At 49.1% G+C, this 13,494-nt stretch overlaps 1 protein-coding gene across 4 annotated transcripts in view; it reads left to right on the top strand.

The window, feature by feature from the left end:
* ICE1 (interactor of little elongation complex ELL subunit 1) overlaps positions 1-13,494 on the top strand; it is a 56,850-nt gene that overhangs the window by 20,027 nt on the left and 23,329 nt on the right. For all 4 annotated transcript variants that reach the window (XR_006702629.1, XM_045442661.1, XM_045442668.1 and 1 more), the window contains exons 8-12: positions 1,076-1,158; positions 1,381-1,420; positions 1,506-1,562; positions 8,858-8,944; positions 11,699-12,111. Coding sequence is in view for 3 of the 4 variants with exons in the window: in XM_045442661.1 (XP_045298617.1) it covers positions 1,076-1,158; positions 1,381-1,420; positions 1,506-1,562; positions 8,858-8,944; positions 11,699-12,111 (680 nt within the window). In the remaining variant the exon portion in view is untranslated. The remainder of the gene's footprint in view (positions 1-1,075; positions 1,159-1,380; positions 1,421-1,505; positions 1,563-8,857; positions 8,945-11,698; positions 12,112-13,494) is intronic.

The raw sequence follows: 13,494 nt of genomic DNA, 5'->3' as shown, positions 1-13,494 counted from the left end.
TGGGAGACTGTGTATAGCTCTTAGAACAGATTTCCTTTGAAGCGAAAGTGTAGCCTTTATTTCTCGTGTGACAAAAATATTTTTTCCTCGTAAGTGATATGGCATAATAATCAGGTAAGGAAATACTCAGGCTTGTCGGAGCAGTCAGGGATGGATCGTTACTGCAGTGGCTTATGGGAGTTTAGTTTTCATGGCAGTTGTGTCTGAACATATTCAGATGAAGTCAATGCTGGTTAGATTTTTTTTTTTTTAATTTTTTTTTAATGTTTATTTTTGAGAGAGAGAGAGAGACAGAGCATGAGCAGGGGAGGGCCAGGGAGAGAGGGAGACACAGAATCCGAAGCAGGCTCCAGGCTCCCAGCTGTCAGCACAGAGCCCAATGTGGGGCTTGAACACATGAACCACGAGATCATGACCTGAGCTGAAGTCGGATGCTCAACCGACTGAGCCACTCAGGCTCCCCTAAATTCTTGATTAATGTATTTGGAGCGTGTGCTTCCGAACCAGAAGCCAGATTGAAGAATTTGCTGAAGATCCAGGGAAGAACTATAACAATTCCTTAGAAGTGGATCTAGAGCAAAGGCACTTGCTAGAAGTATGTACTTGAAGGGAACTCCAGGAAGGCATAACATAGAAGAAGCATGGCAAAGATTGCCCCCCTCCCCAACACAGAGAATGGTAGGAACTATTCCCGGAGGAAGCCACGCTTCTGACGCGTCTGAAGCGTGAACGTTGCTTCTTGCTGAAGAGCAAGGGGGAGCAGTGCCCCTCCTTCTGGAAAGTTCATGTGTATCGGGTTCTTGCCTGACCAGAGGGCACGGGCTGGCTTGTGCTGGGATCGGAAAGGAGTCTTAGGGTCTGAGCCAAGTCTGTGGTTTCACAGACAACAGGGTAAATGCGAAGTGTTCCTACATTTATCCCTGACCGATAACACGCTGAAGGAGCAGCGACTTACAAAATTTGTGTTAAAGTTCTGTGAAATAAGGAAAACTGAGATTATATTTTGAGTATTATGCGAACGGTAGTTGTAAAGTTGGTAAATTATCGTTCTCTCTCTCCATTGCACTCTTGAAAGAGGCTGCTGTTAAGCAAACTCAGGACTTCAAGCAACTGAGGACTGAGAAGAAGATACTCGAGAAGGAATTTAGGAAGACACAGGTAACAGATAATAGCACACACACGTGGGAACTGCCAGCCTCGGGGCTTCGTACTGTCCGTCAGCCCAGCGGGTCCTGGTCCCACAGGAGTCAAGAGCAGGGCCACCCCACGAAAGAGTCCGCAGGACCCGCTCTGCTCCCTGTCTCACATTGGGTGCGGGGCGCCTGCGCTCTATGTCCCCCTCTGTCCCCTACAGACACTGGCAGCCTTTTGTTTTCACAGGAACGGCTGGATGAATTCTCTAAACAGAAAACTGCAAAGGGTGAGTATTCACTTCATGCCTACTTAAAAATCCTGGCTCGACATGCAGTGTTCTTTATTAACAGTTTTCTCCTCCATGATTTTAGAGTTGAGACATATTGGAACACAAATTTCAAGCGATTCTTACGGAAGCATAGATAAAAGTGAGTATATTACAGATTTCTTTTTACTTGTGCGTGATTTCAGTGGTTTGGGAGGTGGCTCGCTGCTCTCACCTGTAATTAGGAAGATTCTGAGGTTTAGCGGGTGTTCATGTGCGAGGCGTCCTGTCCTGTTTTACGTCTCCCTCAGGTCTGCACGTGTTACCACCTTGCTGTCTGATCAAATAAAATAGCGAGTGAAAGACTCAGAAAGCAATATTGTTTGGAAAAGGAAACTGTCAGAGATATAATTTCCATACTTGTCAATAAATAAGTATAGTTTTCTTACGAAGTTTCTCAAGTTAATTTATAAAGTTTCTTAGGTGCCAGATGTATAATCATTATTAAAGTCAGGCAGGAAAACTGGAGTCAAAGCCCTCTGCTGTATTTTTGGAGGACAGAAGCATTTGGGGGAGCCCAGCATTTATACAGGAAAGTAAAAGGGCAGTCGTGGGGGAGCGAGGGGTTGCGTCCAGTGTGCGTTTGTCGTTCGGTGTGTTATCTTGTAGGCAAGAAGGTCTAACTCTGGAAGTTGAGAAATTGGGAGTTTTTGCTTTAATCTTCCTCTTTATTGTTCGATCTTTGGCCATTTACTTTCCTTCTTTTTTCTTCACTTTTATTATTCTTGAGAGAGAAAGTGAGAGTCAGGAGGGGCAGAGAGAGGGAGAGAGAATCCCCAGCAGGCTCTGCACCGTCAGCGCAGAGCCCGACGCGGGGCTCACACCCACGAGCTGTGAGATCATGACCTGAGCTGGAGTCGGAAGCTCAACCGACTGAGCCCCCCAGGCGCCCTTGTTTTCCACTTTTAAAACCTAGATTGTGAATTTCTGCTCTACCTGTCTCACACTTTCTCGGGAAGGGATGGATCGAAAATGGTAAATAAGTAACTAATGGTATTTTCATTCACCAGCGTGTCATTTCTCATCCAAACGGAAATTACTAAAACCACACGTGTTGTTCTGGGCGTGTAGATAGTGTCTCTTCGGAAGTCTCCTTTACCTTGTCTCTGCTTCCTTTTTTTTCCTTTTAATTCCGAGCATAGGACCAGCTTTTCCTGGGCTTGAGGCTTTAATAGCTGACGCCTTGCAGTTGCCTGGACCCCGGTTGGCCGTTCACTGCTCTCGCTACGTTCCGCGTGCTCTGACCCTGCTCTTCCTGCCGTTACATGCGGGAAGCCAGGCTTTGGGCAGACGTGCTGCCCAGGGAAGCAGCGGGCACGCTGGGCTGGCCTCTCGCAGCCACCTGCCGGCTGCCGGTGTCCCGTCTTCTCTTCTGCGCTGACGGGTGATTGAGGATCTGATGTGCTCAGGCCTCGCCCTCTCAAACCGAACCCTCCCACCCCATCGCCTCGGCTGCTCTCTAGCCCCGCGTTCTGTTTTCTTTGGTCTTTTGCCTCCCCTCACCGTGACGCTGAGCATATTGTCTGCTGTACGTTTTACTTCTTCTAAGTAAGTGAAGTCTTTGGGCATCCGTGAATTATTTCACTGAGGACCTTGGTGGATTTAATTCCCAAGTAACACTTTTTCTCTTAATACGCTCTTTTGGCCCTTCACACTTGTTTGAATTACACACGTATCCGCTTATATGTGGGTATTCTTTTTTCCTGTAACTACAGTACAGCACTGTGAATGTTTCTTCTGAGTTTTTAACAACGTTTTCTTTCTTCTAGCCTACTTTACTGTAAGACTATGGCATATAATGTGTATAACGTAAAATATGTGTTATTGCCTGTTATGTTATCAGGAAGGTTTCAGGCTAATAGTGGGCTATTAGTAATTAGGTTTTAGGGGAGTCACAGTTACATGTGCATTTTCAACTGCCGGGGCTTGGTGCCCCTGACCCCCGTGTCATTCAAGGGCCATCTATACTTATGAAAGAATTCATAAGTTAGAGTATCGGGTTGACTTCATTTTTAAAAAGTCTGCCTGAATGCCACATTTCCCTTTTATTCCTTCTAAGTTCCATTAAAAATGGCAGGGAAAAAAAAAAAAAACACAGAACTCTCCTTTAGAGTTAAAAAGTGTATGCAGTGGAGTAAGATATAAAGCAGGTGGCATCAGTTGGTGATGAAACCCAAAACGACAGAGAAAACAGCAGCCCTCAGAAAGCAAGTTTTATTGCAGAAGCCCTGTGTTGCTCCCACTCAGGGGCACGGGGAGTGGGAGAAAGAGCAGGACAGGAGAGGTTTGCCAGGTGATTGATTCAAGGGTGAACATTTTGTAGCCTTTCCACGTCAGAAGCTGTTTCTGGAACTTGTCCACACGCTGTGGCCCAGAGTTCGGGTCTGTGAAGTGTCATTTATGGCACAGGAGGCACTCGCAGTGGGTGTGGATGTAAGGAAATCAGGAAATTGAGGAATTATGGCTGCTTTGAAGGGTAGCCACTCAGGTTCCCAGGAAATGGGTTACTTACATTCTCCGGGTAAATCCTCGTAACTGGTTCACTCTGCATCCCTTCCGTCCGAAGGTAGAGACCTGTAGGTCCGTGAAATGAGACCCTTCGTTTATTGCCAGGGAAATGGAGGCTGAAGTAGACACTGGCTCTCAAAGGTGTCCTGCCTCGATTTTCATTTAAAACTGAGAGGCAGCAGTCATGTGAAAGGAAGCCACCACACTCAAGGAGAAGAACCCTGAAGAAACAGGATTAAATCATGAACGAGGAGAAAATGTTAAAAATAGAGGTAATGTCGTTAGAGAAAGTCTAAGAGCATACCCATCGGCTGCTGCTGTGAAATTGAGCCAGTGGGGGGCTCGACTGTGGAAAGCCAGATCGTCGATGTCCCCATGGTCCTCCAGCAAGACCTCTCGGAGGGGAGGACAGAGCCCTCGGGACAGAAGGTCGGCAAGAGGTAGTTGAAGGAAACTCAGGAGCAGGACACACACGTGATATTTGTGTTAGAAAGGCCTTTCAGGTGTTGGGTGTGATTTCTTGTGCGTGACCTTTGTTTTTGGCATGTCGTAGGAAGTATTTTTAAAATCAAATGGAGTTGAATATAGAGGGATGGATAAAGAAGTTTCAAACAAATGCTAACTTGAAGCCGTAATCAGGCAAAAAGTAATTCCAGCCTGGAAATGAGTTTACATGAATTAAAAGGGAATATCCAGGTTGATTAAGTTGATTGATCAGTTGGTGATTGATCAGTTCGCCAGCAAATGCTACGGTCATAGACCTGAAATCATGAAACTGCATCGAGTAAAAATGCCTGGAAATTCAAGAGGGAATAGTCACATTGTTTCCATAAGAGGCCTTAGTATTCTTCTCAGAAACAGTTGATTTTGTAAAAGCAGACAAAGTAGGAGGTAGAGTTGATTTCATAATTGCAGATTGGTGATTTCCATCTAATCCTTTTAAACCACAAACGTAGAATTCTTTAAAATACTTTTCAAACATACATGAAGGTTGACTACTAGACAACAGGAACTATAGCCTAATATATTATTAAGATACCGATGTTTAATAAGATGTTAACAAAAATCTTGCCCTCGCCCAAAGGGGGGAAAATTACTTACCAAACCTATCTGGTAACTAAATGTGCATAGACACAAACCACCTCTTGGATAACAGAAAATAACTGAAATACTAAGCCCTTTTGGAAGTAAACAGTAGGGCAGTATTGAAGTCTCTGCGATCCTGCCAGTATGGCATTCACAGGAACAAATGGGCCTATGTGATTATTCTAGAAAGCAAGACCTACAGAAGGTGAATAACAAAGTAAGAAAATGCAACGGAAAATAGAAACTAAGGAAAATGGGAGGAAGGACCTAAGTTAATGAAATAGGAAACAAAGCAATTGATTTGGGAACATTAAATGGAACAGCTGGATCTTTGCAAGGCTGGTGGAGCCCACAGCTCCTTTGGCAGGTGTGACCGAGACAGGAAGGGACAAAAGCATGAGGACTGGGAAAACTGGAACAAAACTGCAGTTAGAGAATTACTTAGTTCACAGATTTATATTCAGATTTGATGGTGTTTGTGAAATGGGCCATTTTCAAGGAAAGCATGCTCAGATTGAGCCAGGATAGTTGTAAACCTGAACAGGAAAAATAACCCAGAAGAAATTAAAATAAAATAAAGATCTAACACCGTCGAAGATCCAGATGACTTATAAGGGAGCTCTGTAAATGCGCCAGTGGATGAGACGAATGTCTTTATTGTTATGTATTCATTTCAGAACTTAGAAAAACACGGACCGCTTTCCATGTCATTCTCTCGAACTCAAATAGGCCAGTACCAAAGGCGGTTGAGAATCCTGTGCTCACATCCTCAAGACTCCAAGCGCGGTCACTCAGGAACGTGGCTGCAAGGCACTAGATGAAGTTTTGGGGACTCAAGTTTAGTAGTAGTAGAGAACACACACAAGTTACGACTCACAGGTTTGTCTCAGGAATACCACAACAGCTGCCGAAGAGAAAAAGTACCCGTTCCTCAGGGAAAAATGTTTGGTGAGGTAATAATAGAACAACACATTTTGTTTTGTTTTTTTTTTTATTTATTTATTTTTTTTAACATTCATTTATTTTTGAGACAGAGAGAGACAGAGCATAAACAGGGGAGGGGCAGAGAGAGAGGGAGACACAGAATCTGAAACAGGCTCCAGGCTCTGAGCCATCAGCCCAGAGCCCGAGGTGGGCTCGAACTCACGGACCGTGAGATCGTGACCTGAGTTGAAGTCGGACGCTTAACCGACTGAGCCACCCAGGCGCCCCCTAAATGTTTATTTATTATTGAGAGAGAGACAGGGCGCACAAGTGGGGTGGGGCAGAGAAAGAGGGAGACACAGAATGGGAAGCCCGCTCCAGCCTCTAAGATGTCAGCACAGAGCCCGATGTGGGGCTTGAATTCATGAAATGCGAGATCATGACCTGAGCCGAAGTTGGACGCTTAACCGACTGAGCCACCCAGGCGCCCCGAGAACAGCACATTTTGAAATCGAGAAAGGTGAAACGGAGGAGCCTTGTCACCACCGTGAGAAGCGGACGCGCGTGCTTTCTGTGCCGTCTACTCAGCAGTGGAGCAGGGCCAGCACAGACGAGGGCGAGCTGTAGATCCGATAAGGAAGGCTCAGAGTTGTCATCATTGCAGATGGTAAGACTGTCTCGTGGACTCTGCTGGCAGAGTGTGATGTGCGGTGCCCGATGGTGACCTGTCAGAATAGGGACGGGACAGGAACAGCCCATCCTCCAAAGGTGGCGGGACCGTCAGCCCTCTAGGAAGAGAAAACCTACAAACCACGTGCGCCGGGCCTCAGCGGGGAAAGCCATAAACCCTGTGGAGAGCGTTAAAGACCAGAACGTGTAAGGGAACGTTACGTTCCTGGATCAGAGACTCGCTGTGTAAAGATGTGAGTTTTCCCGTCTTACGCAGACCCCGCTGCGGTTTCATATGGGGAAGGACAAGCAGGCGGTCGAGGCTTATCAGGAAGAATAGGTATTCAGAATAATCGAGTGTTTGGGAAGGAAGAACCTGAGCAAAGCCCACGCCCACCCAGACGTCAAAACGTAACTGCGAGCTTATCATGATGAAGGAAGCGTGGTGTTCATGTGGTGGTAACTGACAAATCCGTGGAGCAGACAGGCTCAGAGATGCTCGTCGACGCCTTAGATTCTGATTCAGGGAGGACTTTACAGGCGTGGGGGAAGGTGTGCAGTTGGACCCAATGAGGTTTCCTCTTCACAGCTGAGTAAGGAAACCACAGGGTGGATTTTTTCCTGCTTTACTGGGAAGGGCTACTTTGGTTTTGTGTTTGTCCGATGAGAAGTAATGAATGCTCAGTTAGAACAGGCGTAGTTGTGGGCAGTAGCCTCCGTTAGGATAGAAAAGTAACTCTGTTTCTTTTTTTTTAAGGTTCCTTGTTTGCTGCTTTGGGTATACGTAATAAGCAGGGATCCCGGTCAGGTCATTTAAGCAAAGGGCATTACAGTGTTTGGAAGGAGGCTTTGGGGTAGGTTAAATCGCCACGTAGATAAGTTGCTTGTTGAAGAATTTTGGAACTCAAGAATGGATGTGGCTCACACACAGTGCAAGTCAGAAGCTGACCTGGCTCAGGAGAGGTTGGAAACGTCAGACTTTTAAACTTGCCTGTTACCGTGTTCTCACCACTTATCCTGGTCCCCTTTCTGGGGCCGTGCAGTCCACCAGCTTCCGTAGAGCCGAGCTATTTCAAAGTATGAATTCTTGCAGATATTTTGGTTGAAAAGATTGGTCTTTTATCCTCTCTAGAACCGGATTAAAGATTTCAGTATTTTCAATAAGTGCTTCCGGCTTATTTAAGAGCTTCAGGGAAACTATAATAGAGCTTGAGATGGCCTGAAATTACCTAACACTTAAAGCGCATTTTTAATTGAACTTAGCGTGGTTGGTCTTTTGATGCAGATTTGACCACAGGCTCTTCGTTCATACTTAAGTTTTTAAGAATATTTTTTGTTCTGGGAGTTTTTTGCAATGTATGTACACATTAATGCTAAACTCACTTAAAAACCATAGTGTCATATTCTTAATGTTACACGAATTTCATTAGGCCTCTCTTAGTTACAAAAATCTGATTTCAGATCATCAAGGATCTAAATCTATAGAAATACTTACTTTTCAACCTGAACCGATGGTTCTGAACTATTTTAGGAATTCAGACCCTTTTGAAAATTCATACAAATTTAGAGACTTTCACTTTTCCTTATAAAAGCATACGCTTCTCTGTGTGTCTGTTTGTGTGTGTGATGATCCCTTCCTTTCCAAGTGTTTATACACACGTATTTTTGTCTCCCACCCTGTCACCCCTGAAAACCATTAATGGATTTTTCCATTATCCGCGAAGCCCCCGGGTCAGTTACAGCGTGGTCAGTTCTCACGGGTTCTCTGACACCCTGTTGTGACCGAGGGTGCCTCTCTGCCATTGTCTGTCGTATACGGGGAGCCGGCGTCTCCGACGTCGGTCATTCTGGCCGTGCTTCCGTCCCTCATCTCTCACCGCCTTCTGTGACAAGGCCAGAGATGTATTGGGCCCACGCATATACAAAGACGATAGAGGCCTTCAACAGCAAGTAGATTTGGTCCTTCGAATCCCGTGCCCTCTCATTCCCCCACCCCTCGAACAAAACCAAGCGTGCATTCAGCCTTCAGTGTTGAGCTGAAGCGTCGCAGGCCTTCCCGTCTGCAGCTGAGCGTGTCACGCGCGGTGGTTGCGCTCGGGGGGCAGTGTTGCGGGAACCTGGTCTTGGAACTCCCGATTTCCTACGCGTGTGTTTGGCCTTGGGTGGACTGGGCCAAGTGACCTGTCTTTAATACTTTGCTCTTTTTCACAGGAAAAGTAAAGCTGCTTCTGAAGGAACTCTGGCTCTGTATAAACACAACACACAGACTACCTGGTGAAGGCAGCAGGTGTGTCCCAGGTGAGAGCGCAGCTTCCGCAAGCCCTTCTCATACGTGACAGTAGAAGCGTCTACCGGGGGTATTGTATGCCTTTAGTCTGTGACGTCTCCCGTTACAAGAGTGAGATGGGCTGGCGTGGGTACTTCTCTTTACGCGGAGCTCCTTTCCCTTCAGCGGGGCCTGAAATTCAAATTGAAAGAAAATTAAAAGCGCCTTCGGCTTTCACCGTTTAAATGGCGGCTTCCAGCAGAGAACGTGCAGAGAAAGTGGATGGACACACCACGGAGCGCGTGTGGCGGGAGCTGGCAGGACGCCGGGGGGCACGGCCCTTTCTGAATCCAGTGGCAGCCCAGCTGCGTGTAGTTTTCCTGCAACTTACCCAGTGCCTTTGGTTGACCTTGTCGCCTCCACCTGCCGTACTCTAGCATCGGCTCCTTTAGAGGACCGCTGTGGTCAGACGAGAGCCCGTTTCCTTTCACGCCGTCACGTCACGTGGTCACCGCGCAGCGCCACCCCTAATGTGTTTTCAGAGGTTTGACCTAATCTGCGGGACACCCCGATTTGCAGGGGAAAGCTGCGGAGGTGTTCTCCCACGTGCCCACGTGCACCCGACCCAGGATTTAGGAATTGGAAATCGGGGTTGGTCCTACCAGCGGGGATGGGGAGAAGTTGGCGGTCTCGCGTTAGAGGAAAGCGTTTCTTGGCCGTTTTTCTTTCGTGTAACTAGTTTCTTGTGGTTAGCTGCTCTGAATTCCCAGATCATTGAGGATCTAAATCTGTAGAAACGTGGACCTAGTGTTTACTCTCCGGCTCTGAAGGCAAAGTTGCTGCGGAAAAAGGTTGCTAGACAAGTTCCTGGTTCTCATCAGTGCTCGATTCGGAACTCGTGAGGTTTTGTGAGGCGAAGAGAGGCACGGTGATGGGGTGCTCTTAAGCAGATTGTCACATTCTGGGTAGACACACCGCCAACGGGCCGGTGGGGCCTGCGTCTCGTGAGTCCGTTTCTGCGGTCCCGAATCGCTCTCTTCGTGCCTTCAGGCAGAAGCAGCCTGGGACTCTTCCGCCTGCCTCAGCAGGTAGTAGTCGTGTTTTATTATGAGCACGCGACTTCTCGTCGTTAAAGGTGTTATTAAAAGGGCTTTCCGTTTGATAATCCGATGTTTTTATTTAAAAGCAAACTATTTTGAGGGGTAAGTCTATGGCTTAATGGTAACTTTTTCAAGTAAAAAGGAAAACAGGGCATCTTTGGAATGTTAAATCCTAAAACATCTTTTTCTTTCGAATTTTTTATTTTTCTATGAGAAAATTCATAAAAATAAGGCAGAGAATCCCCCTCAGGCTCCTCATCCGGATTCCGCTGAATGTCACCCTCAGCGCGGGGCTCTGAGCCGAGCAGGGCCTCACACGGACGCCTCCAGTTCCGATCCAGCTGTTTCCATCCCCGAGCCCTTGTTGCCCTTCGCAGCGCCCCCAGCCCGCATCTCGGCCCCCAGTCCGCGGTCCGTCCGTCTCGCTTTGTCTCTTGTCTTTGACGCCTTCAGGGAGGGAGGAAACCCATCAGTTTCATCTGCGTCCCGTCGTGTCGTGCTAGGTGGAGACTGTGTTTATGGCAAGAGGTCCCCAGTAGCGCCTGGCGCTGTGCTCGGGCCGTTGCAGGGGAGGGGGCGCGTACGGGGTGGGGGGGCAGGGCTGCTGCTTCACGGTGGCGTCCACCAGGGCTCTCCACCTCAAGTCGCCGTGAATCGCCTGGAGGGGGACACTGGGATGCTGTGCAGTCTGTTTCTCTCCCAGTCGAGCCCACTGGCAAAGCCCCTGTGCTACAACTACTACTTAGTTTGTTAGCGATCTTGCATTTCTCTCATCCCTTCTACACACATTAATCGGAATTCTGTATTTGCATCATAACTCATCATATCATTTCATTGTTCAGATTTTTCCCACTTGGTGATTGGGTCCATCTTCAGGTCGGCTCCCGGGCCCTTGAGGCACCCCCAGCCTGTTTGGAGAATTTCTTTCTGGCTCTGTGAGATGTTCAGGTCCCCCCCCCCCCCCCCCACCCCAGCCCTCCAGTCAGTCAGTCACTTCTCCAGGCAGCCTTGAGTCCTGGTGTAAAACATATGTTTACAACTTTCATAGATGACAGATGGTTGTTTCCAGTTACTTCCCAGGACACAAACATCTTCCTTGACAGTTCGCTACAGTTCACCAAAATCAAGACCCCCAAACCATTGGCTTTTTACTATAATTTTCCCGGTGTGCTGTGATATAAAGCATTTATGTGACCTAGCCGAGTCCCTTAATTAGAGCGTTGTATAAATATGACCACTGGATAGGCTTGATGTTGGCTGATTTTTGATTGCTTTTCAGACATGAAGATCATGTTCCCTGTCAGCCTCTATGCACAGAGCCGTTCCTCCCCAGTACTACTCACTGTGTGGAAGATTTACTGAGAGAAGGCACGTGCCGTCCAGGCCCGTTACCCGCCATCGTGGTGCCCTTCCGCCCGGGCACCGTGCTGCTGGTGGGCGGGGGGCATCCCCTCCCTCTGCCTGCCGGCCCTCTTGGCTTGCTTGTTGCTAGGGAACTGTGCTTATGGGAAATGTGCTCGGGTCTTCTAGGGTGATCTGTGGGGAGGGATTGGTAGGTTGCCTTTTAAAGGATGTTTCTGTTGATTCGAATTTACTCAATAATACAAGCATTTTGAACGTTTAGCATATTTTTTGTAAGTTTTCTTGATATTATAGATGTTTAGTATTAGCTTTTGTCTCCCACAGAAAAACCCGCCAAAGAAAACCCCCACGCACCCAGAGAGTCCCGGGACGCTGGCGCACCCCCTCCGGCGGGAGGCGGTCCCCTCAGAGCCGCAGCCGTGCAGACGTGCCTGACGGAACTGTCCATGGAGATAGAGGGTGACTTCTCTGCCTGTAAGAGTGTGGGAACAGAGGGGCCCGGTGCCGGTGCTCACCGTCCCGAACACGTGTCTCCCGAGGGCCGGAATCCTGAGGTCTCGCTGCATAGGAGTGAGCAGGACAGCGCTGACTTCTCTGATCGTGATCGCTTTTTTGATGAAGATCTCCAGGCTGCAGTCGACTTCTTCAGACTTCCCCCTCCTCTTTTGTCTCCGGTGCCGTCCCCGCCTCTGGTGTCCTTACCACACCTGAGCACGTTACCTTCTTCGCTCGCACCTGTGAGTTTGCGCTTTGGATTTGAGTTATCCAGTGGGCACGTTGCCCATCCTGGCACTTAGCCGTGCTCGGTGGGAGGTGCTCGGTGATACTCGGGCCAGATTTTATTGGGGACGAAGTGAGAACTGCATAAGGCGTGCCCGTGTTCTTGGGACCAGCGTGGCTGCCGTGACACTGGTGGCTTGTGTCAGGGTTGTGTTCTGTTTGTCTTTATTCACAACCAAATCCTGAGTCCCTACAAACAATGTGTGTAGGCACAGAGTTGGTTTCAGAGATGGGGCATCCCTGTTTGTAGCACGCATGCCCGTTAACCCGCGTTTGCCAAATTCCCCACCTTCGCTTGATGAATTCATCATCTTTTCGTGTGTTTGCACGATGGTTTGTTGTAATTTCTTAGGAAGCCAGTCTCGATAAAGCAGACTTGTATGCTTTTTGGCTTAAGGAGAAGATAAAAGCATTGCTCCTCTGAGTCGCTCCCTTCATTTGGGAAGCAGTGCGTGTCCGTTCTGTTCCGGAGGCCGTGCCCGGCACTGGGAACGCGAGGTGACGTGGTTACCACTCGGCGGGGTCGCGCCTGGCAGTGGGGTGGGGAAGGGCGCAGGCGATTGCGCGGCCGTGATGGACACCGTGGGGCTGGAGTGGACCCAGGCCGGAGGCTCGGCCCTCAGGGAGGCCAGGGCGGGCAGAGAAGCTCTGGGAGGACAGGAGCCCGCTGAGCGTTCAAGAGGGCAGGGTGTGTCCGGTGCTGGAGCTCTTTACACACCTGTGGGACTGAAGGTGATCCCGTGCCAGAGGATGTTCACGTCGACCAGGCGTGCACGGGCCGTCTGAGGCCTCGGGACTTTCCAGTTGATCGTGGGGGCACTGGGAAGCGGTGGATCCCGGGAGGCGGAGCGGCTGGTAGGTTTTCAGTTGGAAGGTTCCACTTAGCCGCTGTGTGGCAGAGTGTAGGCAGTGGGGAGAGTCCGGAGGGAGGTGGGAGCGTGGACGGGGACGTCACTGACTGACTCAGCCGTTGCCGGCCTTCTCCACAGGTCGTATCCCTGCAGCGGCACTGGGGTTCAAGGTGGGGTGGCTTGAGAAATGGTAGGAGGCGAACGAGCGGCCTCTGGCGAGGTTTGCCACGTGGTGGAAAGGGAGGCTCGGGAGTCAGCGATGCTGGAAAGGAGAGGAAGGAAGAAACCCTGCGTGGGTGGGAAGGCGCGGTGTCAGGTGCGGATAGAGGTGTGCGTGGGTTTCCTTCCAGGCGGACACATGCGTTGCGACGTTAGGCCCACGGGCGTGGGGCCCGGGAGGAGGCTGCGGCGGGCCCAGACATCGGGGCTCCCCAGCCTCGGGGTGTCACAGAAGCCGTGGGACTGGGAGGTTGTTTGGTGTGAGTGGGT

The sequence above is a fragment of the Leopardus geoffroyi genome, chromosome A1 (assembly GCF_018350155.1).
Source record: "Leopardus geoffroyi isolate Oge1 chromosome A1, O.geoffroyi_Oge1_pat1.0, whole genome shotgun sequence".
In the NCBI taxonomy this organism is placed as follows: Eukaryota; Metazoa; Chordata; class Mammalia; order Carnivora; family Felidae; genus Leopardus; species Leopardus geoffroyi.
The sequence above is the reverse complement of the archived record's forward strand: the minus strand, read 5'-3'. Positions and strand labels throughout refer to the sequence as shown.